The sequence below is a fragment of the Zingiber officinale genome, chromosome 8A, assembly GCF_018446385.1.
Source record: "Zingiber officinale cultivar Zhangliang chromosome 8A, Zo_v1.1, whole genome shotgun sequence".
Classification (NCBI taxonomy): Eukaryota; Viridiplantae; Streptophyta; class Magnoliopsida; order Zingiberales; family Zingiberaceae; genus Zingiber; species Zingiber officinale.
In genome coordinates, this window is record NC_056000.1 from 54,291,575 (window position 1) to 54,319,023 (window position 27,449).

The 27,449-nt window shown below is 39.1% G+C and overlaps 1 protein-coding gene across 2 annotated transcripts; it reads left to right on the plus strand.

Annotated features, from left to right (window-relative positions):
* Positions 1-386: 386 nt before the first annotated feature.
* LOC122009101 lies at positions 387-25,860 on the plus strand. 2 transcript variants are annotated; one of them, XM_042565122.1, is made up of 7 exons: positions 387-786; positions 1,917-2,086; positions 2,294-2,385; positions 14,050-14,147; positions 14,385-14,452; positions 18,399-18,457; positions 25,349-25,617. In XM_042565122.1, exons 1-7 carry the CDS (start codon positions 651-653, stop codon positions 25,479-25,481), a joined length of 756 nt encoding a protein of 251 aa, XP_042421056.1. In that variant the 5' UTR covers positions 387-650; the 3' UTR covers positions 25,482-25,617. The 2 variants fall into 2 exon arrangements, with proteins under 2 accessions (XP_042421056.1, XP_042421055.1); XM_042565121.1 differs by having other exon boundaries at positions 396-786; positions 25,242-25,860.
* The last annotated feature ends 1,589 nt before the right edge of the window (positions 25,861-27,449 follow it).

The window sequence follows — 27,449 nt, forward strand, 5'->3', positions numbered from 1 at the left end:
AAATAAGTAATTTTTAGGAAGTTAAAATGATAATAATAAAATTAAAAATTGAAAATTTAAAGGGTAAATTGATTTTTTTTTTAAAAAATACTTAAGCTCAATGCTAGCGCTTCATTAATATGTTCAAACATGGACCCACGCGGGCTCCGCCTACTGAACCAATAAGATGACAGACACGTCAGACAAACACGTTGGTGCGGTTTGTAGTGTGAGTGATAAAGCACCTCACCAACCATGCCCACGGTGGTCCCGCCTACTCCAATCCCCATCCGCCCTTCCGCACCCTTTCCCTATGCGTACAGCAAGCAAGCAGCTGATTCGCCTAGCCCATCACCGCACCACGAATCTCCTCTCATATTAACGTCATCTAAAACGCTCGCATAGAACTCCAAGTGAGGCCGTCGCAGTCGGGAGCGCTTCTTCCCTAGGGCCGCGTCCCAACCCATCCCTGCAAATCGAAAGCGACGTCCTTCGTGCTTCCTCGAATCCGAGGTCGATATCGGGGACATTTCGCAATCCGAATACCGCGGTTTGGAGGGGCATCGGTTTCGGTGGGATCGACGAGGGACTGGCGTTCCCTCCTGTTCTGTCGTAGTTGTTCTCCGTGGCGGATTCGGCTTCTGCGTTTTGGTCGTTTGGGGCATGAGCAGATGGGCCCTGGGGAAGCGGAGAAGGGCGTCGGTGACGGGAAAGAGGTCGCCACTTGCTCCGTGTGCCTTGAGGCTGTGACGGGCGGCGGGGGACGTGCCACGGCCAGACTGCTATGCCGGCATCAGTTCCATCTCGGTCGGTTTCCTTGTCTGCCACTCTTGATCTGTTTCAACCTTACCAGATTGCGTTAGATATTGAACCTGTAAAATACTGTTGTATTTCGGGGAAAAAAGACGATCTTCTTACACGCTATGACGTTTGTTCATGCTTGACCAGAGAGAAACTTGGATGAAGGAGGATATAATTAACTTAACTACCAGTCCTACCAATCGCGCCATGATCAGAAACCTTTAATGCCCTGATATGTTGTTTTATCTTACGGAAATTATAGCTCATCAAGAAACCAAAAAGAAAAAAATTATTTATTTGAACATCTCACATCATAATTATTGTTTGGTTCATACAATGGGCTAATAATGTTCCGATTTCTATAATCTGTCTTGTCGCTTAACCTGTATACAATAATAACATTCCAATCTCTATAATATGTATTCTCACTTGACCTATACATGCCCAAGATTCGATGTCGCAATCTTCTTCACATTGTGTGCAGATATACATATTATGAATAACTTTCCGCAATTAGAAGTAAAAAGGGCAGCTCGGCGCACGAAGCTCCCGCCATGCGGGGTCCCGGGAAAGAATCCATTGTACGCAACCTTAACTTGCTTTTTGCAAGAGGCTGTTTCCATAATTCGAACCTAGGACCTTTTGATCACATGACAATAACTTTATCGTTGCGCCAAGGCTCCCCTTCAACGTTCCTCAATTAGAAGTAATAATAATAATAATTTGATAGTTAGTGTTTAGTTAGTAGACTTTTTTCTGACAAAAGAAGGAAAACTAATTCGTTGTTCTGCAGTCAATTTGGAATTACTATCTTATTATTTATTCTCATTATATGTAGTACTAAATTGTTACTACCTTGAAGTCTTCTATTTTTTCACCTTTGTGTTTGGTTTAAAGTCAACAGTTGTAAGTCTTTTTCCTTGGCTTCAATTTGTACACCTACATCTTATACCTTGCTTAACCTTTCTATTTTGTAACCAGTGTTTGTGTGTGTGTGTATTGTTTCAATTGATTTTGATGAAAGCAATGGATACTATACCTTTTGCTCCGACACATAGGTTGACTCATTGACTAAACATCTTTTGAGCAAAATCTCAAAACATGTTTCCTTGACACCTGTACACATACCATTTCAGATTGCATTGGTTCTGCATTCAATGTTAAAGGAGTTATGGAATGCCCGAATTGCCGAGAAGTTGAGAAAGGGTGTTGGCTGTATGCAAATGGTCCTCACACACCACGTAATGTTAGAATGGGTGAGAGGATACATGATGGAGAACTATCCAATTTTCATCACCTAGAAATGGTATGCTGAGGATTGGTGTGTCCTACTCTTTGTATCCATGTATTGCAATTAAGTTCTTGTTTAAAAAATCAATTGTAGCATGTAGTGTATCCCCATTTTTATGCATGTTGATGGATCAATATTCATTGCATCATCATATGTCTATCAGTTTGTGCGATGACCTTGAAGCTGTTTTTTTAAGTTATTATTTTTTTTTTACAAAAATAGGTACATATCCAAGACTCCGACTATTATGCTTTCACATTTACATGGATGCCATTGTGGTTTATGCCAGCTACACCGTTTATTTTTTTTCCCAGGTTAATTAAATATCAATGTTGTTATGTTTAGTTACTCTTTATCTTAGATATTTTAAACCACAATTAACAGTATTTGTCTAGTTATAGAATTTAATAGTCATTTTTGAACATTTACATGTCATATCAACCTATTTCCTATTTTTTTATCCATCAATGGTATAACTAATTGTTTCTGAGTATTGACTTTTTCTTTTTTTACTTTCGCAATCTAGACAACTCAGGATAGTAATAAAGTCGTGCAATATCAAATGAGTGCAGAATCACTTTTTTTTTTCTGTATTCCTCTCATCAAACATCAGAGATATTAACACTTCTGTACAAGAACTGAATAAGTGCATTTTTAATGTTTTTTGAGCACAGTTGGACAATAAAAAACTTCAAGGGTCCTTGCCATCAAGAGTGATTTACAAGGGTGTGCAGATAAATTGAAGCTGTCTTTTGAGCAATCGATATATTCAGGTTTTCATCTAGCTTTGGAAATGCATAATTGCATCAATAGAAAACATTAGTGCTTTGTTTACTTGGGAGGATGAATGTAAAAAACTGAGAAAAGTTTTCCAATATTTATTTTGTGCGGAAGGATGGATTACACATCCTCAATATTGTTTTCTTGTTGGACGGATGGATTGCTATATCCATTGGCGGATCAATTTTTGAGCTTTTTTTCATCCGCCCAAATCAGACGGAAAGCCATGATCCTTCCTCGTGAGGGAGTAGTTGAGGCACACCACGCGAGCGACGGCGGGTCGGTCCGACAACTCATGAGGCGTCCAAGCCTGGCGTCAGTCGGCACTGCGCGAGTTTGCCAACCCAGTGAGGTGGGTATCGAACTAGTGAAGTTGTTGGTAGATGCAAATAAGTGACGAGATTGATGGCGGGATTAGATCGTAGAGCTAGTTGTGGGAGGAAGAGAAGTTTCAGGGCGGATAGCAGGGCGAGGTCGGGGATGGGGGAGGTGAGGCAGCTCAATTTCAGACCAAGGACATAGAGCTGGTCGAGGCGGGTGATGGCAGGGAGGCACGCCGAGCTAGCAAAAGAGAGTCCCTCGAGGACGAGGCGGGTGACGCGGCTGCAAACATAGGTACCCCATGCCATGATGCGGACGACAAGGGGTTGGCTAGCTTCCCGAAGGAGTCGCACACCACCTTCAACTCCAACAGAGTGCTCCAGTCTGCAGGTCGTGAGGCGGCTGCGCCTGGCGCCGGTCAACAACATGTGAGGTGGTAGGGCCTTGCACCGACAAACATTGCACGGGGCTGCCGAGCCTCGCTCCAGATGGTACTGAATGAGGCGGCCACGAGTCTCAAGCACTCAAGTAACGGTGACTTCGTCATTTTTCTTCTCTCTCTCTCGTTCGCACCGAAAAACTCCGCCCATGATGACCAGTCATGGCCGGTCCCAAGCCCGGATAAAGGAGGAGGGTTGCGTTAGGTTGCCAGCCAGCGTCAAACTATGACAAATATTTCATGAATGAATCTATTAAACTATTGCGCTAATGCTAGGTTGTTCCCCGGAAGGAACGCGTTGTAGGGTCCGACTGTAACGTCTCGGCAAGGACCGCTACATCTCCAGAACTCGGGTGTAGTGATAAATATGCAAGAGTTCGCGTTACAGGGTCCGACTGTAACGTCTCAGCAAGGACCGCTACATCTCCATGAGAACTTGGGTGTAGTGTTAAATAGGCAAGAGTTCTCACATCATAGGTTAGATAAGAACAAATATGATAGGAAAACTAATAATCTAAGATTTGGAACATGGAACATAGGGACCCTCACTCGCAAATCATTGAAGGTAGTAGATACGATAATTAGGAGAAGAATTAGTATTTTGTGTGCACAAGAGACAAAATGGGTAGGCGAGAAGACAAAGATGATAGAGAACTCGGATTTTAAGTTATGGTACACTGGAAAGAGTAAAGCAAGAAATAGAGTGGGTATTATTGTAGATAGTTTGTTAAAAGATGAAGTTGTAGGAGTAGTTAGAAAAGGGGATAGAATTATAACCCTTAAGATAATAGTGGCGAAAGAAACTATGAACATAATTAGCGTATATGCACCACAAGTAGGATTAGATGAAGCTACCAAATTAAGGTTTTGGGAGGACTTATATGAAGTAGTACAAATTTTTTGACAAATGAGATATTTTTAATAAAAGAAGATTTAAATGGACATTTAGAAATAAGAAACGAGGAATATGATAGGGTGCATGAAGGTTATGGTTTTGGACCAAGAAATAAAGATGGAAAAGCTATATTGGATTTCGTGATTGTTTATGAATTTATAAAAGCTAATACGTTTTTCAAGAAGAGAGAAAAACGCTTGAGTATATTCAAAAGTGGAATGATAAATCATAAATTGACTTTCTTATGATTAGGAAGAGGGATTGAAAAATTTATAAAGATTGAAAACTCATTCCATGTCAAAAACTTAACCACCCAACATAGGATAATAGTGTTTAATCACGCCTCTGTATCAATAGAAGGAAAACTTGCATGACTCTTAGGATTAAGTGGTAGAATTAAAGGATGGAAAACAAAGTATCGTTAAAGAGAGAGTTGGAGCATAAGTGTTAGGAGAAATACATGGCAAGTCGACTACGACATTGGCGAAAAGCGTACTCAGTGAGTCAAAGGGACATGCACCACTAAGTAAAGAATCTTGGTGGTGGAATGAGAAAGTACAAGAGAAAGTGAAGTAAAACGAATAGCTTATAAGAAATTATTTATTTGTAAGAACGAGGAAAACTTAAAAAAATATACAATAACAAAGAAAGAAGCTAAGAAAGTAGTGAGTGAAGCAAAAAATGAAACTTTTGAACGGTTATATCAAAAATTAGATACAAAAGAAGGGGAAAAAGACATCTATAGAATAGCTAAAGTGAGAGAAAGAAAAACAAGAGATCTTAGCCAAATAAAATGTATTAAAGATGAATGTAATAGGGTATTAGTAAGCGATGGAGAAATAAAAGAGCGGTGGAAGAGGTATTTTCATCAACTTTTTAATGAAGGTTTAGGAGATCAACTTAACTTAGGTAATTTAATTAGGTCAAATGAGCATTGAAATTTTAATTTTTATCGTAGAATTCAAACTTCAGAAGTAAAACAAGCTTTAAATGAGATGCACAATGGAAAAGCCGTTGGACCAGATGGTATTCCGATAGAGGTATGAAAGTGCTTAGGGAAACAAAGTATTGAATGACTTACAAAATTATTTAACATGATATTGAAAACGAAAAAAATGCCTGATCAATGGAAGATAAGTACTCTAGTTCCCTTATATAAGAATAAGGGTGATGTACAAAATTGCGCAAACTATAGGGGTATTAAATTAATGAGTCATACTATGAAACTTTGGGAAAAAGTAATAGAAAAATATTAAGGAAGGAAACCATAGTGACAGAAAATCAATTTGGGTTCATGCCTGGAAGGTCGACAATAGAAGCTATACATCTTCTTAGACAATTAATTGAAAAATATCGGGAGCAAAAACAAGATCTACATATGGTATTCATTGACTTAGAAAAGGCATATGATAGAGTCCCAAGAGAAATTATATGGAGAATTTTAGAAAAGAGAGGTGTTAGTGTAATATATATTGAACTAATTAAGGATATGTATGAGGATGTAACGACCAGAGTAAAGACTTCAGGCGGAGTAACTGAAACATTTCCAATAAAGATAGGGTTACATCAAGGATCAGCTTTAAGTCCCTATCTTTTTACATTAATGCACACATTCAAGGCACAGTACCGTGGTGCATGTTGTTTGCAGATGATATTATTTTGGTAGATGAGACACGTGAAGGAGTAAATGCTAAGCTAGAATCTTGGAGGGAAACACTAGAAGGGAAAGGTTTTAAGCTTAGTAGATTAAAGATGGAATATATGGAATTTAAGTTTAGCAATATTAGAAGTAATGAAACAATTGTTAAGATAGGAGAGGACGCGGAACCGAGAGATTTAAATATTTAGGATCATTTTTACAAAATGATGGAGGGATTGAGAGAGATGTCTTACATAGAATACAAGCAGGATGAGTGAAATGGAGGGGAGCGTCGAGTGTTTTATGTGACCGTAAAGTACCTCTTAAACTTAAAGGTAAGTTCTATAAAACCGCAGTTAGACCTGCTATGTTATATGAAGCTGAATGTTGGGCTATGAGCAGAAGATGAGAGTTGCAGAGATGAGGATGTTAAGGTGGATGTGTGGACATACGAGGATGGACAAAATAAGAAATGAGAGCATTAGAGAGAAAGTAGGGGTTGCATTTATTGAGGAAAAATTCAGAGAGACACGTTTAAGATGGTACGGACATGTACTTAGACGACCAATAAATGCTCGGCGATGTGAAACTATGATAAACATGCATATAAAACGAGGAAGAGGAAGACCAAAAAAGACTTGGTTAGCAACAATAAAACAAGATAAAATTTATTTAAATATAGATGATGATATAATAGGAGATAGAGCTCAATGGCGTAAAAGGATTCATACAGCCGACCCCACCTAGTGGGAAAAGGTTTGGTTGTTATTGTTATTGTTGTTGTTGTTGTTGTCTCTCGTTCTCTCTTTTTCGCGAGCTTTTCCGAATAGATCCTTTTTCCCTCTTCTTTGCTTTTCCTCTGCCTTAGTTGATTCCTTTCCTTATCCGCCTGTGCGAGTAAACAAAGCATAAAGCTGGCTTTAAGAAGTGAGCAACAACTGACCTCAAACTGAAGTATAGTTATTTAAGACTTGAGACACCCAAAAGCGCATTGGTGCTGTGGGGCCTGAGGTGCTAGGCGTAAGGTGGGGCACATGCCTTATCGAAGTAAGGTGATTTGAGTATAAATTTCTACAATTCAAACATATGTAAGAAATTTTTGTCAAAATATTTCGCTAACAATATTATAATCCATAAACTATTAAACAATAATGTAAATATTAAATTCATTAATATTGAAATAGTTTATCTTCATAATCAAAATCAAACTTTACATTAAAGAAAAAGCAAACTTCAAATATTGAAGAGTCATGCAGAGAGAAATAAGTTTGCAAGGGAGGTTGATCATTTTTTAGGGGAGAGGAAGAGTTACACAAGAAAATGTGTCACAAGCATGCAACGTAATTAAAGGTTGATGTTTATTTTCTAGGGGAGAGAAAGAGTCACGCTGGAGAAATGTTTTGCATGCATGCAATCTAATTAATTTAAAGGGTAATTAAACATATGGGTTGAGCTTTAAAAATAAAAATTCACTTCAATAAGGTGAGAGAAATCAAGCCTTAAGCACGCCTTAACCTCTCAAAAGGTGCGCGCTTAAGCGCACTTCTCTCAAGTATTGCGTCAGGTAAATGGCGCATGGCTGTGCCTTGCACCTATGCGTAGTCGGGCATTTGCTTTTCACAATTATGAACTAAAGATTAAGCTTCTGAACATAATTTCCAATAGGGTTGCTAAATCATATAGGTATATGATTTACCTTAATTGTAGGGATATAATTTACGTTGTAAGAATTTGATTAAGTGTATATACACTATATATGCACGAGATTGATGAATAAATTTTAAAAAAATTCTTCCAAAATTTCTTAATATGGTATTCGAGAAACCTTAACAGTCATCTCAAACCCTAGCTGTCATTTCAATCCCTAGTCGCCTCTTCTCTTTCATTATTTATTGATGGCGACAACTCTTCTCTTGCATTAGCCACTGCTAGTCTAGGAGGAATCGTCAATCACTAATTTGTCATTGCCCAAATTCAGTCATCGGAATTTTTGCGTGAGTCACATGTGCCATTACGAGTTGGTATGTGAAAGCGCGTTCGTTACCAAAAATATCTTCTGATCCGGATGTAGTTTGGGACATGAAAGGAAATAAGGAGATGAGGGAGGGCATTTTCGTCTTTTGGCGCATTTGAGGGTTTGGAGTGCTTTTAAGCACTGTTCACAGATTATGTGAGGGAGGTTTTTTTCTCTTCGTGTGGGAGTTTGACGGCGGCCGCAGAGCACAAAGGGGAGAAGGTTTTCTTCGTGTTGGGCTCGCAGCTTCGCCGCCATCGACCCTTGCTCCACGCCACCGCGACCTGGTCGCCAGCACCGCCTACTCCTTCGTCGCTGGCGAGCTGCCACCCTCGATGCCTCCCCCCTCCGTCGACGCCTGCGTCAAGAGGAAGGAAAGGGGGCTCGATTTGGTGTGTTCATTTTTGGGCTTCATAGCTGCTGCCACCATGGTACTGGCCTCGCCGCCAGCCACCACTCCTCCCCTCCTCCTCGCAGTGCCTCTCACAGCCGCGACTGCGCCCCTGCTGTCGCCGAGTCCAGCGGCCACCACCGCAGTCACGCCCAACAGCCACCCCCGCTGTGTCCAGCGGTCACCCCCGCCACGTCCAGCGGCCTTTGCCGTCGCGTTCAGTAGCCCCTACTGGCGCCGAGTCCAGCAGCTATCGAGTTCACTTCTAGTGCCCGTGGTCGGCGATTACAGCGGGTATTGCCGCTTGGCAGCAGTCCGCCACCACCATCCGCGCAGCAATCCGCCACCACCATCTGCGCAGCTGTCCGTCGCCACCATCCGTGCGGCTGTTTGTCGCCACCCTCTGAGCAGCCGCCGTTCAGGTATCGTGCTATGTCTATATGCCAGCCTGCGAGCCAAGGGTGTATTCGGCCTTCGTGCCGCTGTTGTAGTCCGGCCTGCGAGCCGAAATTGTAGTCGGACAGTGCGTCATCCTACGGATCCATATCGCGTCCGGCTCCGAGCCACCGGAGCTAGCTACTCATCAGGTGGACATTCACCTACTATTCAGGGTCGCGACGACTCGGCCAGTATCCCGATCAGCTTATCCATCCATCCGAGGGCGCCCCCCGGGCCAGGGTAAGTTCTCGTACTCGGTATCTGTTCATTTTATTGCTATACTATTATGCGGTTACTTATATATCTGTGGGATTCGCCTCGAGCACCGAGGTACCAGAGACCGGGGGAACCCGGTCGCTGGATACAGGTACAGTTGACCGGAGGAGGACTTCTGACGATCTGGTCAACATAGAGGACAAATCATCAACCGGGTCATGGGGATGCGGTCAACCTTCCAGACACGTCATTCCGGCAGGTTCGTTTTCTCAGCTTCCAGACAGGAACAAATTGGCGCCGTCTGTGGGAACGCGCCTGATCTGGAACGTGAAGATGGACGACGCCGGATAGTTCTGCCATTCTCATGACCTAGGTCAGTTTTTCCGTTATCTGTTCTCGGTTATTTATATGATCTGTATTAGTCCCACGAGGACGAAGACCCCTGAGCCGATCGGCCGGGCTGATTATATGCGAGCCACACGCTCGATGACAAAGACCCCCGAGCCGATCGGCCGGGCGGATTATATGCGAGCCACACGCTCGATGACGAAGACCCCCGAGCCGATCGACCGGGCGGATTATATGCGAGCCACACGCTCGATGACGAAGACCCCCGAGCCGATCCGCCGGGCGGATTATATGCGAGCCACACGCTCGATGACGAAGACCCCCGAGCCGATCGGCCGGGCGGATTATATACGAGCCACACGCTCGATGACGAAGACCCCCGAGCCGATCGACCGGGCGGATTATATACGAGCCACCCGCTCGATGACGAAGACCCCCGAGCCGATCGACCGGGCGGATTATATACGAGCCACACACTCGATGGCGAAGATCCCCGAGCCGATCGGCCGGGAGGATTATATCCGAGCTGCAGGCTCGATGGTGAAGACCCCCGAGCCGATCGGCCGGGAGGATTATATCCGAGCTGCAGGCTCGATGGTGAAGACCCCCGAGCCGATCGGCCGGGAGGATTATATACGAGCCCGTGGCTGCCACGGGCTCGATGGTGAAGACCCCCGAGCCGATCGGCCGGGTTTGAATTAGCCCTCAGGGCCGTCTAGCCCAGACGTTAAACCGTAGAGTCGAACCGACGACTATAAAAACCCCGGCTTGAAGACCGTCTAGCCCAGACGTTAAACCGTAGAGTCGAACCGGCGACTATGAAACCCAGGCTTGAAGACCGTCTAGCCCAGACGTTAAACCGTAGAGTCGAACCGGCGACTATAAAAACCTCGGCTTGAAGACCGTCTAGCCCAGACGTTAAATCATAGAGTCGAACCAGCGACTATAAAAACCCCGGCTTGAAGACCGTCTAGCCCAGACGTTAAACCGTAGAGTCGAACCGGCGACTATAAAACCCCGGCTTGAAGACCGTCTAGCCCAGACGTTAAACCGTAGAGTCGAACCGGCGACTATAAAATCCCCGGCTTGAAGACCGTCTAGCCCAGACGTTAAACCGTAGAGTCGAACCGGCGACTATAAAACCCCGGCTTGAAGACCGCTACATGGACTAGTTTATCAGATATTCTATCTCCCCCGTTCGGGGTTGAGCGCATCAGTTATTTCATCTCCCCTGTTCGGAGTCGAGGACCAGCTTCAGATATTCTATCTCCCCTGTTCGGGGTCGAACGATTATCACTGGCCTCGAGCCAGCTTATCAGCATATCGTATTTCCTATCTCCCCCGAGCCGATCGGCCGGGTGGTTTATATCCGAGCCAGGGGCTCGAAGCCGAAGGCCCCCGAGCCGATCGGCCGGGAGGTTTATATCCGAGCCAGGGGCTCGAAGCCGAAGGCCCCCGAGCCGATCGGCCGGGAGGTTTATATTCGAGCCGATCATCACTGGTCTCGGATCAGTTCAGCGGACCAGCACATCATATATCTATATCCCCCATTCGGGGTTGAGCGGCCTTCACTGGTCACAGACCAGTTTCATGATTATCTATCTCCCCCGTTCGGGGTTGAGCAGTCGTCCGTCCGGCATTTATCCGATCGATCGACGTCATTCCGGTCGCACGCGCGGCATCGTCCGTCCGGCATTTATCCGATCGATCGACGTCATTCCGGTCGCACGCGCGACATCGTCCGCCCAGCATCTATCCGTCCGATCGACATCATTCCGATCGCACGCGCGACATCGTCCGCCCGGCATCTATCCGTCCGATCGACATCATTCCGATCGCACGCTCGGCATCTATCCATCCGATCGGCATCATTTCGATCGCTCGCACGACAGCGTCCGTCTAGCATCTATCCATCCGATCGGCATCATCTCGATCGCTCGCACGACAGCGTCCGTCTAGCATCTATCCATCCGATCGGCATCATTTCGATCACTCGCACGACAGCGACCGCTCGAGCGACATTATATTATTGGTTCAGTGATTTGGCTTTGACATCGAGAGCGGTTCAATTCTTTGCAATAGACTGTCCAGTCAGTCGGACTCACGCCTCCTTCGACTAGACTTGAAGGGGAGGCTTGTGATCCGGATGTAGTTTGGGACATGAAAGGAAATAAGGAGATGAGGGAGGGTATTTTCGTCTTTTGGCGCATTTGAGGGTTTGGAGTGCTTTTAAGCACTGTTCACAGATTATGTGAGGGAGGTTTTTTTCTCTTCGTGTGGGAGTTTGACGGCGGCCGCAGAGCACAAAGGGGAGAAGGTTTTCTTCGTGTTGGGCTCGCAGCTTCGCCGCCATCGACCCTTGCTCCACGCCACCGCGACCTGGTCGCCAGCACCGCCTACTCCTTCGTCGCTGGCGAGCTGCCACTCTCGCTGCCTCCCCCCTCCGCCGACGCCGACGTCAAGAGGAAGGAAAGGGGGCTCGATTTGGTGTGTTCATTTTTGGGCTTCATAGCTGCTGCCACCATGGTACTGGCCTCGCCGCCAGCCACCACTCCTCCCCTCCTCCTCGCAGTGCCTCTCACAGCCGCAACTGCGCCCTTGCTGTCGCCGAGTCCAGCGGCCACCACCGCAGTCACGCCCAACAGCCACCCCCGCTGTGTCCAGCGGTCACCCCCGCCACGTCCAGCGGCCTTTGCCGTCGCGTTCAGTAGCTCCTACTGGCGCCGAGTCCAGCAGCTATTGAGTTCACTTCTAGTGCCCGTGGTCGGCGACTACAGCGGGTATTGCCTCTTGGCAGCAGTCCGCCACCACCATCCGCGCAGCAATCCACCACCACCATCTGCGCAGCTGTCCGTCGCCACCATCCGTGCGGCTGTTTGTCGCCACCCTCTGAGCAGCCGCCGTTCAGGTATCGTGCTATGTCTATATGCCAGCCTGCGAGCCAAGGGTGTATTCGGCCTTCGTGCCGCTGTTGTAGTCCGGCCTGCGAGCCGAAATTGTAGTCGGACAGTGCGTCATCCTACGGATCCATATCGCGTCCGGCTCCGAGCCTCCGGAGCTAGCTACTCATCAGGTGGACATTCACCTACTATTCAGGGTCGCGACGACTCGGCCAGTATCCCGATCAGCTTATCCATACATCCGAGGGCGCCCCCCTGGGCCAGGGTAAGTTCTCGTACTCGGTATCTGTTCATTTTATTGCTATACTATTATGCGGTTACTTATATGTCTGGAGGTACCAGAGACCGGGGGAACCCGGTCGCTGGATACAGGTACAGTTGACCGGAGGAGGACTTCTGACGATCTGGTCAACATAGAGGACAGATCATCAACCGGGTCATGGGGATGCGGTCAACCTTCCAAACACGTCATTCCGGCAGGTTCGTCTTCTCAGCTTCCAGACAGGAACATCTTTAATTGTCACTATTTATTTCACTCTTCTCCACACAACATCTTCGCATAGTTGATTGAGTTAACATTGAGACTTTTTTTGTATTCGGGTGTGAGACTCTTTTGTGCAACATGTTTCAGAGTTTCTTTGGTATTCTAGATTTAGTTCTCTATTTTCTTTTGTTCTTGTTGCTCTTTGGGAATACTGTTGAGAAGAATTTTATCATGCTCTCTATTGATGAATATGTTATATTCTCTTAGTACCAAGGTTTGAAGTGCCGTTTCGTGCCGCCCGGCACGGACGGTTTTTACCGTTCCGTCGGGCGGCCGAAACCGGCACGGGAGGCGTCCCTGTCTCGGTGGCGCCGGAGGAGACGTGGGACGCCTCCTTCGGCGCTGGAGGAGACGCGGGACGCCTCCGGCGGCGTCCCGCGGCACATTCGGCAGCGAAGGCGTCGCGCGCGACGCCTTCTGCGGCGCCGAAATCGTCCGGCAGGGTCGCCGGACGCTTCCGGCGCCGCTGGACGGCCCCCGCAAGATCGATCGCGGGTGGGCGCGATCTCGTGTTTCATTTAAATTTTTAAAAAAATGTAAAAAAATTCTAAAAAAAATTTAAAAATTCTAATAAATTATATTTGTATTCTGTTTTTTTTAAAATTTTTTACTTGATACTTTTTACTATTTAAAATATATATTATTTAATTAATAATTAATTAAATAAATAAATAGTTAATTTATATAATTATTATTAATATAAAATAATATCTTGTATTATTATTATTATTATTATAGATACTTCCATTTTAATTTAAATTATTGATATATCAATTCTATTTAAATAAAATTATTTTAATTATTTTTTCTAACAATATTAAATTATTCAATAATTGAGAACTTTTAATAAATCAATATACAACTTATTTTTATATACACAATAAACATATTTATCTTATCATTATTATAGATAAATAAAAAATACCGAAACTATATCGGCACGGCACGATACGATACCGAAACCGTATCGTTCCGGCCTGAGACCGAAACCTCGGCACGGGTCGAAATTTTAAACCATGCTTAGTACCAAGAATCGTTAAAATCTTTATCCACATCAATTACTTACATCGAGTCAGGAAAACCAAATACATGTCTTGTTTCCTCATCCTCTAAGTGGATCATTGATTCTGGTGTCACATATCATATGAGAGGTAATTTTAATTTGTTCTCTACTTTTCAATCACATATCTCTACTTCTTTTATTACTTTAGTAGATGAGTCAACCTTGTATGTTTTTTGATTTGACACAATTACTCCAACTCCTTCAATTTTATTACACTCTGTCTTAAGCTTATCTCAACTATCTTTTAATTTAATTTCTATAAGAAAGCTTACTCGGACTCTTAATTATGGTGCCTCATTCTTTCTTGATTATTGACTTTTTCAAGATCTTAGGACAAAGAAGATTATTGATAAAGGATATGAGTTTGAGGGCCTATACATCCTTGATGCTCAGGTACCATCGCTTGTTCCGACATTGTTGGTTGGGTTATTCTTCTCCTAGTATCAAAGAATCTTTGCCCCCAATTTTATAGTCTATCCTCATTAGATATTGAGTCATGTTAGTTTGCTTAACACTATTGTCTTATTTCAAGTCTAAGAGTCAATAAATAAGCTAGTGCTCCTTTTGAATTGATTCATTCAAATATTCACTAGCTTATTCATTGATTCATTCAAATATTTGGGTCCTTGTCGTATTATGTCTCAACTTGGGTTTAAATATTTTGTTACTTTTGTTGATAATTATTCTCATATGACATGGTTATATTTGATAAAAAAATTAGTCAGAGCAAGGTTCTAAAATTTGTTAGGCACTAGTCGGGCGCCAGACCACCGCCTAGGGCCTAAGCCGCCTAGGCAGGACTGGGCGCCGCTAGGCAGATTCCATGGTATCAATATAAATTACATAATAAATCACATTTTATAACTCCAACACAATAACATCAAATTTAAAATGAGTATAAAATTATACAACTAATAAAATATTACAAATTTATTCTATTTCTTCTTCTCTATAATTTTCAACAACTTGTTCTTCATTGAACACAAACTCAATATCATCATCGGACACAAATTCAAGGTGACAGTTCAGTTTTTTTAAATTGAGCTTTAAATTTAAAAGTTCAAACTAAAAAAAATCATGAAAACCCTGCATTATTTTTGTGGCGCCTAGACGATTCGACCGATTAGTCGATGCCTAGGGCTGCCTAATCTTGCTTAGGCGCCAAACTCATCTAGGCTGACCAACTAGCATGTTTTCAGGGCGCCTGGCTGGCGCCTAGCGCCTAGGCGGCACCTAGTCAATTGCCTAGGCCGATTTTTAGAACATTGATTCAGAGTTATTCTTTCATTTCTCTGTCTTTTTTTTGTTGAGAGTAAAACTCAATTTATTGTTCTTGTACAAATATTACGAGTGATAACACCAAGGAATATTTATTGGAATCTTTTCAAACTTACATGACTCAATATGACATTTTCAATTAGATCTCTTGTATAGACACTTCATCTCAAAATGAGGCTGCTGAGAGAGAATAGACATCTCTTGAAACTGTAAGAGTTTTATTATTTTGAATGTAGGTTTCTAAACGGTTTTGGGCTGATGTAGTTTCAACAATTTGCTTTCTAATTAATTGTATGCAATCATCCATTCTTCATGGTGAAACTCCTTATCACATTCTCTTTCCAAATAAGTGATTGTTCCCTATTGAATCTAGAACATTTGGGTTTGGGATATTTGTCCTCAAGTCACAAGACTTGATCAAAAGTCCCCGAAGTGTGTTTTTCTTGGGTATTTTCTGGTTCAAAAAGGATATAGATGTCTCTCCTAATATTAACAAGTATTCGGTGTTCACTAATGTCACTTTTCTTGAAACCACACCTTTCTTTTTTTATCAATCGGGATGATAATTTGTTATTTTATACCGTCACATCCTCCATCTTTGATGTTACTGAATTTGTTCTTGTTAAGCCTCCCATACAACAGGTTTATTCTCAGCTACATATCCCTCTAAATCCATGTCCTACGCTAGCTTCTTGGTTAACGAATTCAGTTTCAAGTGATGATCTACTAATTGCTCTTCGTAATGGTAAACACCAACGTACTTATCCAGTGACTTCATTAGTGTCTTATAGCCACTTTTTATCATCTACTTGTTCGTTTATTGCATCTCTCAATTCTATATCCCTTAAAATTGTTCATGAAGCTTTATCTCATCCTAGTTGGCATAATGCTACGATTGAAGAGATGAATGTTCTGGATGACAATGTTACTTGGGCCTTAGTCAAATTGTCGCAAGGAAGAAGACAATTGGATCCAAATGGGTGTTTAGCAGCTAAAGTCAATCCTGATGGATTTATTACACGAATGAAAGCCTATCTTGTTGCTAAAGGCTATGCCTAAATTTATGGAGTGGATTATTTTGATACTTATTTCTCCGGCTGCTAAATTTTCTTTCTCTTGGTTATTTATTTCCATGGCAGTCACTCATAATTTGTCCAATCATCAGTTATACATCAAAAAATGTTTTTCTTCATGGTTGACCTTTAGGAGGAAATCAATATGGAGCCATCGTTAAACTTTATTACTTAGGGGGAGAATGAGAAAGTTTGTCATCTTCGTAAATCCTTATATGGTTTGAAACAAAGTCTCTGTGCTTGGGTTGACAAATTTAGTTAAGCAATTGAGAAGTTTGGACTGAAAAAATATAAGTCCGATCATTTTGTGTTCTACAGACAGTCGATATTTTGTCATTATGGGGAATGATATTACTGGTATTTTGTCTCTTAAATCCTTTCTTGACAATTAGTTTCATACAAACGATTTAGGGATTTTAAAATACTTCTTGGCCGTTGAGGTAACAATAAGTAAGATAGGAGTCTTCATATCTCAGAGCAAATATATACTTGACTTATTGATTGAGATAGGAAAATTAGGGGTTAAACCATGTAATACTTAAATGATTTCTAATCTGTAACTCACAAAAGAGGTTGGAAAGTTACATGATCTCACTGTGACTCGTTCAAATATTCAGTTATATAGAATAAATTTTGTGCTATTTGAAAGGATTGGACGAGGTATCTTATATAGCAATCATGGCCATACAAGGTTGAGTGTTTTTTCACAAGACAGAATCCAAGGATAATCGAAGATTCACATTTGGTCTTTGTGTCTTTGTTGGTGGAAATCTAGTTTTATGGATTACATTTGAATGCATAATTAGAATATAGAGCTATGACAAATGCTATGTGTGAGAATAAGAATGACTGAAGTAGGTCAGAAAATTTCAGTTTCAGCAAATTGTGGTGTGATAATCAAGCGACTACATATTACTTCTAATCCTATATGTCATGAGCGAACTAAGTATATTGAAATTGACTACCATTTTGTCTGTGAAAAGATTCTACAAGTTTTGATCTCTGTAGCTAGTATGTAAAGATAGGAAAACAATTGGGAGACATTTTCACAAAAACTATAAATGAGTTTCGGGTCGATTATCTTGGTAACATGATCAATAATTATGCTCCACTTGAGGGGGAGTGTTATAGATTATATAAATAAAAAAAGGAAATATAGGAATTCAATTTACCTTAATTGTAGGGATCTGATCTACCTCTCGATTGTAGGAATTTGATCAAGTCTAGATACTCTCTATAATAAATATTGTGCCAGTGACAAATTAAGTTTGATGTTTGTTTTCTATCTAGAATGCTACAATTTTGACATTATCTTATATGGGCAAGCTACTAAGTATGTTAAGGGGTGTTGAGTGTTGATATGAAATGATCCTTGTCAATATGATTAACACAACAACACATCGTCTCGGTATTGAGTAGTTCTGAGTTTTGATTAGAATGATATGCTTTGTCCGTGTTGGCCGACACAATATTAGATTTCAAACCATAGATTTAATTAGCAAACTTAGTTTGTTGGGCTAAATTAGATATGGAAATAAGATGGAATTATATGCAGGCATATGTGGCAGTGAAGCACCGCATATGTGGGTACAAATGTGGATGTATGGGCATTTTTAACAATATTATGCAACATAAATCTTTTTTCCTGCATTGGCCTCGGTTCTTTTGTCATTCTGTTATGTTTGGACTATTATGTTTGTATCTCTTACCTGTATTCGCCCTTTTCCAATTCCTTTTAACGTGGTTTTATTCTTTGATTGATATATATGTTTTTGTCAGTAAGATGTTTTAATGAAGCCCTACTAGCATGCAATGTAACTCCTGTTGAAGTAATTCATGAAGTTAGTGGACTTTAATAGCAAGTGTTTTTCTGTTTGCTCCATTTTGTTTGTCACCTCGGTAGTTTATATGTTCTAGAAGATTCTTGTCCTTAATTTTTAACCACTTGCAACAATTATAATCCAATTAGTTCTCATTCATTTATGCAGCCATTTGGAGTTCATTGGTGCCCAATTGGTAGATTAGCAACAATTCCATTGCCTTTTGAGTAAGTTTGTCATTCTAATTGTTGTTATTTCTGGTTTTTTTTATATATCTCTAAAAGTAAAAAAATAATAATTTCAATTATAAAGTTAAAATAGAATAATAATCTTCAATTATAAAGTTACGGAGTTGAGTTTACTTTGCTGTTCGAACTGAAGTCAATTATACTCGATTTGTAAGTTTTGGCATAACCAATGTTGAACTAAACTAAAACAGTTCACTTTTGTTTAGACGAAGTTGATGACTGTGGTTTACTTAAAACTCTCTCCTCTCTTCTTGTCACGATCACTTGATGTCCATATGCGTGCACTCTCACCCATGGGTTGAAATGGCGTTCCTTGCCGCCCGGCACGGATGAGTTTTACAGTTCCGTCGGGTGGCCGAAATCAGCACAGGAGGTGTCCCCGTCTCTGCGGCGCCGGAGGAGACGCGAGACGCCTTCTGCGGCGCCGAAGGCGTTGCCAAAAGCGTCCGACGACCTTGCCGGCGTCATCGGACGTTTTCGGCGACCCTTTCGGTGCCGTCGGACGCCCCTTGCAAGGATTGTGGGCGATGATTGCAGGAGATCTCGCGTCTGCTAGTTTTTTTTTTCAATAATTAATTATTTTATTATTTAATTTAAACAAATTCTAAAGAGGATGTGTGATATTTCAGAGAAACTTTGATAAACTCTAATTAAATTATTCTAATAAAATATATAAAAAATATATTTAAAATTAAAATAAATTTAATAAATTTTATTAATTAATATTCTGAAAAAATATAATAATTCTTATTTATATTCTAATATATTTTTTATTATTTTAAATTTCATTTAATTTTTTTTAAAAATTCCAAAAATTTTTAAAAAATTCTATTTTTTTTAAATTCTAAAAAATTCTATTTTTTTAAAAAAATTCTAATAAATTATATTTATATTCTGATATATTTTTTTTATTTTAAATTTTTTTACTTAATATTTTTTACTATTTAAAATATATATTATTTAATTAATAATTAATTAAATGAATAGATAGTTAATTTATATAATAATTATTATATATAAAGTAATATCTTGTATTAATTTATATACTTATTATTATTATTATAGATAGTTCCATTTTAATTTGAATTATTGATATATTAATTCTATTTAAATAAAACTATTTTAATTATTTTTTCTAAGAATATTAAATTATTCAATAATTGAGAATTTATAAAAAATCAATATACAACTTATTTTGATATGCACCATAAACATATTTATTTTATAATTATTATATATAAATAAAAAAATATCGAAAGTGTATTGGCATGACACGATACGATACCAAAACTGTATCGTTCTGGTCTGAGATCGAAACCTCGGCACGGGTTGAAATTTTAAACCTTGCTCTCATCATCTGCAACCCATCTCTGGCAACATCTTCCTCTCCTCCCTGTTCTCGATGTGTATCCATTAACCCCTTACCGTTCTCACTTGCACTTGCTCCTCCCTTGAAGTTGCTCACACACTACTTGTGCAACTCCACAGCTTGCACTCCACCTATATTGATCGGTCCTTTCTCTCCCATGAGTACACTTACCCTTCCCCCATCTACTGTTGTTATCATGTTTTGAGCCTTAAACTCACCTATTTTGTTCCTCGAAGTAACATTGCTCTTTCACACAAATCAAGCAGATGACATCCCTCCTTCCCCTTTGCAAAGACCAGGACAACAATGGGCTCTTTCACTCACCTTGTTATTTCCTCACTAAAAGGTCCATTAGCAGTAGCCCTCTCCTTAACCTTGCAGTAGCCTTATTGTATTGCATCTACCTTAGCAGGGCGCTTGTATATGGTAATTTAATTGTGGTTGCATTGTTTTAAATGGCGTGCTATTTGTGTATTATTCATTTGTTTGGATCTTAGAGCAAACAGTGGTGATTGAGTTGATGATCTTCGTAAGTGAGCCAACCAATCAAGGTAGACTATTCATGATCTTCGTAATTGAGCCAACCAAGGTTTGACTCTTATCCTATTTCTTTGTAGCAGGTAGCTTTCATAATGGTTGGTCATTGTAGATTGTGATAGTTCTTCTATCTTTGTATACGATTATTGGAATTTTAGTCATTAAATTAAGAGGTGGGATCTGAGTGGGGAGTATGGCCATAAGTATTGATGATATGTGTTGATTGGATTGAATTTGGTGTTCCAGTGCATAGATGACATTGATGATGTAGATGGACAATTTGTTTTAGTGACAAGCCATTGAGGTTGATGACATTATAATGATCATGTTGGTTGACTATTTTATTGGGAGAAGTGATTGAGACTAAGGTGGACATGAGAGGTAATGTTGGGATCATGTATTGATTGATATGGATTGCTGATTGCAGGATGAGTGTTAGATTTTAGGACTGTAATAGTGTTTTGATACTGACCTTTAAGGATAATTGTTTTGAACTTGTAAATGATTGTTTTTTAATGAGATTAAATTGTGTGGATATTGAAAGGACCTTGGATTGGTGTGTTAATTGCAGTGCCTAAAGAATTATTCAGGTTGTGTTTGAGGATAAGTTATTCAAATTTGAAATTGAATTAATGATTAAAGTTACAATTGTTTTAATTATTGAGTATGAATGATCACCATAGATGGTATCATGGTAGTGTAATCATGTAGTCTTGGTGATGTTGTATCTTATTGAATCTCAGCTTACCTTCTTATTCTATCTGCTCGGGTTGTTCAGCTACCTTTGCAGTATTGTTGATTTCTAATAATTTGCATATTTGTGGAATATATGATATATGTTTATGCAGTTATATTATAGTGACATAGATTTTATAATGCTTGACCATTGTACACACAACTTAGAAGGAATAATTATACAAAGAATTTTTTTTTGGTTGATTTGCATGCACATATTAATATCATTCATGTGCTTTTGTTTGAGCTAGCGTAGGACTGTAGGTTGATTAAATTGTTTTTATATTACAACGCAATGCAATTATTTATTATGTTTGGTGTTGGTACACATCTAAGAGGGCAGGTAGTTAGACACATTATGTTGTTACAACATGGCGATCATAGGACAACCTAACATAATACTAGACAATTTACATGTGAATGATTTATTGGTGAACAATGAGTTTGTTAAAGATGAAGTCTTTGGTGGATGATTAATCTATTGTGGATTTGTGGATTAGGTCTTTAATGGACGATGACTATTGTTGGCTGAGACATGGTCTATAGGTTGATTTCTAGGAAAATTCAGCAATTATATTAGTTTTCATCACCTCAATCATATGCTGGCTACATTGGCAAGTGTCAGTCTTACATGCAGCATTAGGCAACTTCTTGTAGTCGTACACATGTTTGAACATGCATGTGCATTATTCTGTATCATATATAGGGAGAAGGCAAGTGTTCACACCTAGAGGATGGGTCCAACCACGCTTGTGGATTGGTGTCTACTGGTTAGCAGTCATCATCAGCAGCGCTGCTAATTTGTTTAGCAGATGTGGAACTCAATAGTTCAATTAGAATGTTTTTAGGGAAATTGTTTTAGGCAAAGAATAACAGTGAAGTGCTCATTATGTATGTGAATGTTTTCTGTCTTGTATTGGTTGATTACTTCAAACTTTGCTGTTAGTCTTTGAGTTAATAATGTATGCAAATTTAACAGTTGAACTAATTAAGCATGGAAGAAGTTCTTGATTCATCTATTTCATATTACTTAATATTTAATAGACAGAGACACACGAAGTGTTAAAGTTGATTGGCTAATCAGTATCCCAAATGCTTAAGCTCAGGAAAATGATTAACATATGGTTTTATGATCTTAATTTCTATATTTTGGTGAGTACTCTTCACTTGATTGATCCAAACCTAGAACAAATTATGTTTTTTTTTTTTTACGTGGGTAGGATTTGAACTTTGAGCCTCCTGATGATTTGATGAAGTCGATTGACTAATCGCTTCAAAAACTTGAACTATTAGTCAAAGGACCAGTTTACACAAACAAAATCATCTTATCGATACATTTAGGTAACCTGACACAAACACTACTTGAATGACAAATTACAAAGACAACAACGACAACAATCAAGCCTTATCCCACAAATTACAAAGTCAAGATTCAAAAATAACACTGGCAGGATTAAATTTTAGCAATATCTTGTCATATATATTTTTTTTTCCGGAAACTATAACTATCTATACATCATGTTGCAGAATTTCTAAAAATAACTAATTTGTATTTTATAAGTTTTATATTAAAACCAATATGATTGGTTATGGCATGATTGACTGCATGATCTATCAGTGATATTTTTGTTTGAAAAAATGGTTTTCATACTTCTTTTTTGAAGGGAACCTTGGTAACAACTTGCACGGTTTTTACCAAGGCATCAGACACCTTCAAAAGATTTCTGTGCATTTGAGGGGTAACTATGAAGATGACAATGCATATGCGTCAATAGTTGAAACCTTCATACTTTTTAATGTAAGGTGGGTTTGAAGTTAGTATTGTTAGCCTCAGTCTTTTGAATTGTTATGGTTAATTAGGAGATGACAAATTCCATTTCATAATTGTCATTAATCCTTCTATATATATCTAGTTCTTTTTTTATCTTCCTTCCTTCCTCCCTCCCTCCCTAATTTATGTTCCTATTGTATAATGAATTAATGCTATCTACAATTGAGGTTAATTAATCAACCTAGATACTTTTCTGGCTATATGATTATAACATTAATAATGCTACCTTGTCCAAATTAATGGAAAAAAGTGATTTGCTTAGTCCCTGTATCTGGAGAGTAGAATTGTATGCAAAACCATGTTGTTTGGGAGGCTAGAACTTTAGGGGTCGCATTGCAAGAAATGACCTACCATTTTAGAGCATCCATATCTATCTATCTATCTATGGTATACTGTGGTTGCGTTTTGGTAAAATTAGGACTACACAAATCGTGTAAAAGTATAGACCACAGTTTTTATGTTGATTTTTGTTCAATCTCTTTGCCTTGATTCATATGTAGCCACCAACCATTTTTGGCGGAATAAGGGGGTAAAAACATAATACACAATTCTATTAAGGAAGAAAAGCTCAGTGGAATAAGGGTGTAGGTCCAATCATGGTTTGAAATGTCATACGGTACCGGATGAAACAGTTGAAATGTAGGGTTTTGATAAATCATTAAAACTCGATACTATTCAGTATTGAAGTTCAAAATCTCAAGTTGTATCATAGTTTCGATTTTTGATTAGAAAGATATTGTTCCAGTATTGTGCCAATGCTTCGATTCATGATGCTGGTGATAGATTGGAGGTAAAAGTTTGAAGGAGGAAAGAGATGAAGCAAAGGAAAGAGACATTGTCTGTGTTGAGTGGTATCGAGTTTCAATAATTTATTGAAATAATATGTTTCGACCGTTTCGTCCGACATGGTACAAGATTTAAAATCATGTTCAATACAGACAATGTCTTATTCCTATGTTTCATTTGCTCCTTTCAACTTCCATTCATTATCGGGATCATGCATTGAATCATTGGCACGATATCAAAATAATATCGTTTTGGTCAAAGGCCAAAATTTTGACACGTTTTGAGATTTTGAACCTTGGGTTGAATTGTTTTTGAATGTTGAAAAAAAAACAATCATTTTATTTTGATGTACATCTGATAGTGGTAGAGGATTAGTTCATTGGGGTTGAGAAGTGAAGGGGTGGATCCTATACAGTTTTTTTGTCGTTAGCAATACATTGGCTTGCTTTCATGCAAACATAAAAAACAACCAAGTTGAGAGTAACTGATTGTGTTTTTAATCAAAATAGGACACATCTTGGGACGCTTCATTTTTTTTTTCTATGTATGAAATTTTAGGACATTACTTTATTATGTTTAAACTTAGTTAATTTATCTTATTCGTGTTATGTGGAATTTATTACATGCGATAATTTTTATCATTGTTTTGAAAGGCAGTAGGCATTACTTAGGCAATTTTGACAAGTGATCACTTTACCTAATTGCCAGGTGGTCTTGTTGTTAGGTGGCTTTTTAAAATAGTGGCCTAGGCAAACTCACTATGTAGCTCAGGCTTTTTTATATGTTGGTTCGTTTGATATCAGAAGTTAATCATAATTCTTCCTGTTAGTCCAGTCCTGCAACCCTTATTCCATTGACCTTTCTTTTCCATGTGACTTCCATCCTTTTTTTTTTCACTTTATATCAATGGCCCATTGTCTTTTGTTTTCTCATTCATTTTAAAATTTTTTATCATTTAATCTCAACACATTTAGTGTGTGTAAAATTTTTTATGCAACCTTACCTTGTTTTGCAAGAGGTTGCTTCTAAGACTCGAACCCGTGACCTCTATATCACACGGTGACAATTTGAGAGTTGTACCAAACTCACATTCTGCCTTACTCATCCATCTATGAGCACTTGCAGATGTTTAGGGTTTAGGGTTTTAAGGTTTATAGATAATTTAATTTTCAATTCTCATGTAAAGCCCATAGATGGGTAAGTAGAGTAACATTTTATTGTTGTTATATGGTTAGTGTTTACTTATTAATTAAGTTGTTTATTTGCTTTTTTATTTTTTATTTGTAAAATATAAAATATTTGATTGATTATATATATATAATTAATATTACTCATTCTTAGTTTAATATATTCCCTTCTCTATTTTAATAATCACTTTTTAATATATGATACTTATGGAACATTTTGTCCTTGAAGAAAATCAATTATTTGAGATTGAAATTATCTCATTTAATTAGTTTATGTAAATGTTAATTGTGATTATTTTTTATTTTATCCTACTTTAGGCTTGGAGTCTCCAACTCTACTATTCAATCTTTGGTTCCATTGTATCCAAGAGCTCCAGTCAGCATTAATCAACAAGATTACTATCACAATTTGCAAAATGTCCCAGGATCCATGGTGCCACCTATGTCACAAGTTGGAGTTTTGAGGAGCATCAGACTAACTTCACCTCTTCCAGATCATGCTCGATACTTCTTATTTCCTTCTATGTCAGGTCAGAATACGATGGGCGGTGGCGATGAGATTATTCCCAGGCATCAATTCTACACTTGGGAATGTGAACGATTCACTCGGTATCCTTTGGTGTCTTCTTTTCATGTTGAATCAAGTGGGTGGAGGCCTTTCGCACAACCTACTAATGGTGGTTGGCCAGAAAGCTTAATTTGTGCACCCATATGTTTAGCTCGGATGCATTCATAATGCGAAGCAACAACTATGAGATATGATTAATAGAATAAATATTCTGTAAATGAAGATGCTGTAGAAGTAGATGTTTCATTGAATGAACAAGGTTAAACCATCTTTTGTGGTTATTTTGTGCCTGAACTGAGCTTGGTTCCCCTTGGCCAAGTGATTGGGAGCACTTGTATTGGATTGCAATGAAACGAACTGTTCTTTGAACTGTGGGCATGTCAAGTGTTGTGCGGTTGATGTCAGGAGTTATTTGCTTTGAAAAGCCCCTATCAGTTTTCTTTCATAAACTCAATTGACACTATTAGTAAACTTTTGGAGATTCTTTGGCAAGTTTCAGATCAATTGTCCACCAATTTTCATCTTTTTATATTTATATTTGTAATTTAATATTACTCTTAAAACTTTGATTTTGAACTATACTTTTTTCATTTCAAAATTTCCTCAATCTATATAAAGTATCCAATATATATGTATATATGAATTTTATCCTGCCCCTACTCACGTACGTCTGACGTGCAGTGAAACAACTCCCGTATATGTATAATTACCTAGTGATGGTTTATGTGTTTTTTAAATATTTTTTTTTTATTACTATTGTGTATATTATTTTTTTCTTTATACAAATTAATATATTTTAATAAATTTTTATATATAATTTAAAGTAGTCTTTGAAAATTAAGACGTTCAAAAAGATTATATATATCTTCTGTAAAAAGAAAAATATTTTGTATAAAGTTTCTTGCCTATTAAAGGAAAACAATATTAGTGGGTTTCACTATGAGTGAGGGAGAATAATATTTTGTATAAGGAATGACTCAACTATTGAGTTAGTAGGTCATGGAGGAGGATTCAGGATTCAAAGCTTGTTAAATAATTTGCAGTGTTGTTTTTATTTCCCGACTATTCACCTTTTCCCCTTCTAGTCATGTCTTTGATCTATACTACCTACCCTTAATCTTCAAATATCCATCACAATTACAACTACACCCTCAACATAAATATACACTTAAGTGCAAGCTCATCAAAACACAATGGTCATTGGGCATGGATATGAACAAAATGAGATGCACATGTGAAGTTTTAGAATTTCTTATCTACCTCTAGTTTCTAGGAACTCTTCATCACTTCTTAGACTTGGAAAGTATGTTACTTATAGTTCAAGATTGTGATCTTCTCAATTTTTTAAATATATAAGGATCGAATCTTGATGAATTAACGAATAAATTTTTTATAATAGACGGTTGACCTAAGAATGTCAAATACTTTCTGATTTATTTTGGTGGATGATGAAACACTTTTGTAAGGCCAGACACCTTTAAAATTAGTCTGCGTAAGTTAGATATCTGGTACGAACTAAAAAAAATTATGATTGAGTTATATGGATATGACTTTATTTGAAAAATAATGAATCATATAATACTGAACCTAGGACGACCGGTCTAATCCTACAAAAGTTCTACCGGTCGCTAAGGTAAATTGGGAAGTGTTGATGGCGGGCGACTCAGAAGCCTAGTGTCCCATAGTTGGGTGCCTCATTTGAAGAAATTTTTTTACAAATACATTGTAGCCAGTGATCAAGTCATAGTGCCTGAATAATAACTTGACACTCTTCTACTATACCATAGTCTCGGGGTGATAGAGCTCTATTTGAGAATTTTGATGTCATGTAACATCTACCATGATAGTTATAACATTTACATTATGGTTAGGGCTAGGCCCAGAGATAACCCTTCACAGCTTTCTTTGGGTTTGAGGATTGGTTTCTACCCATTGGATAATACTTTTAGGATGAGGTT

Bases quoted from the DNA above. Each gene is read 5' to 3' on its own strand.
- LOC122009101 (XM_042565121.1), top strand. From the start codon at position 651: ATGGGCCCTGGGGAAGCGGAGAAGGGCGTCGGTGACGGGAAAGAGGTC. The intron at 2,386-14,049 runs GTTAATTAAATA...ATCTTTATCCAC, and splicing joins CCGTTTATTTTTTTTCCCAG to ATCAATTACTTACATCGAGT. The intron at 18,458-25,241 runs GTAAGTTTGTCA...ATCCTACTTTAG, and splicing joins ACAATTCCATTGCCTTTTGA to GCTTGGAGTCTCCAACTCTA.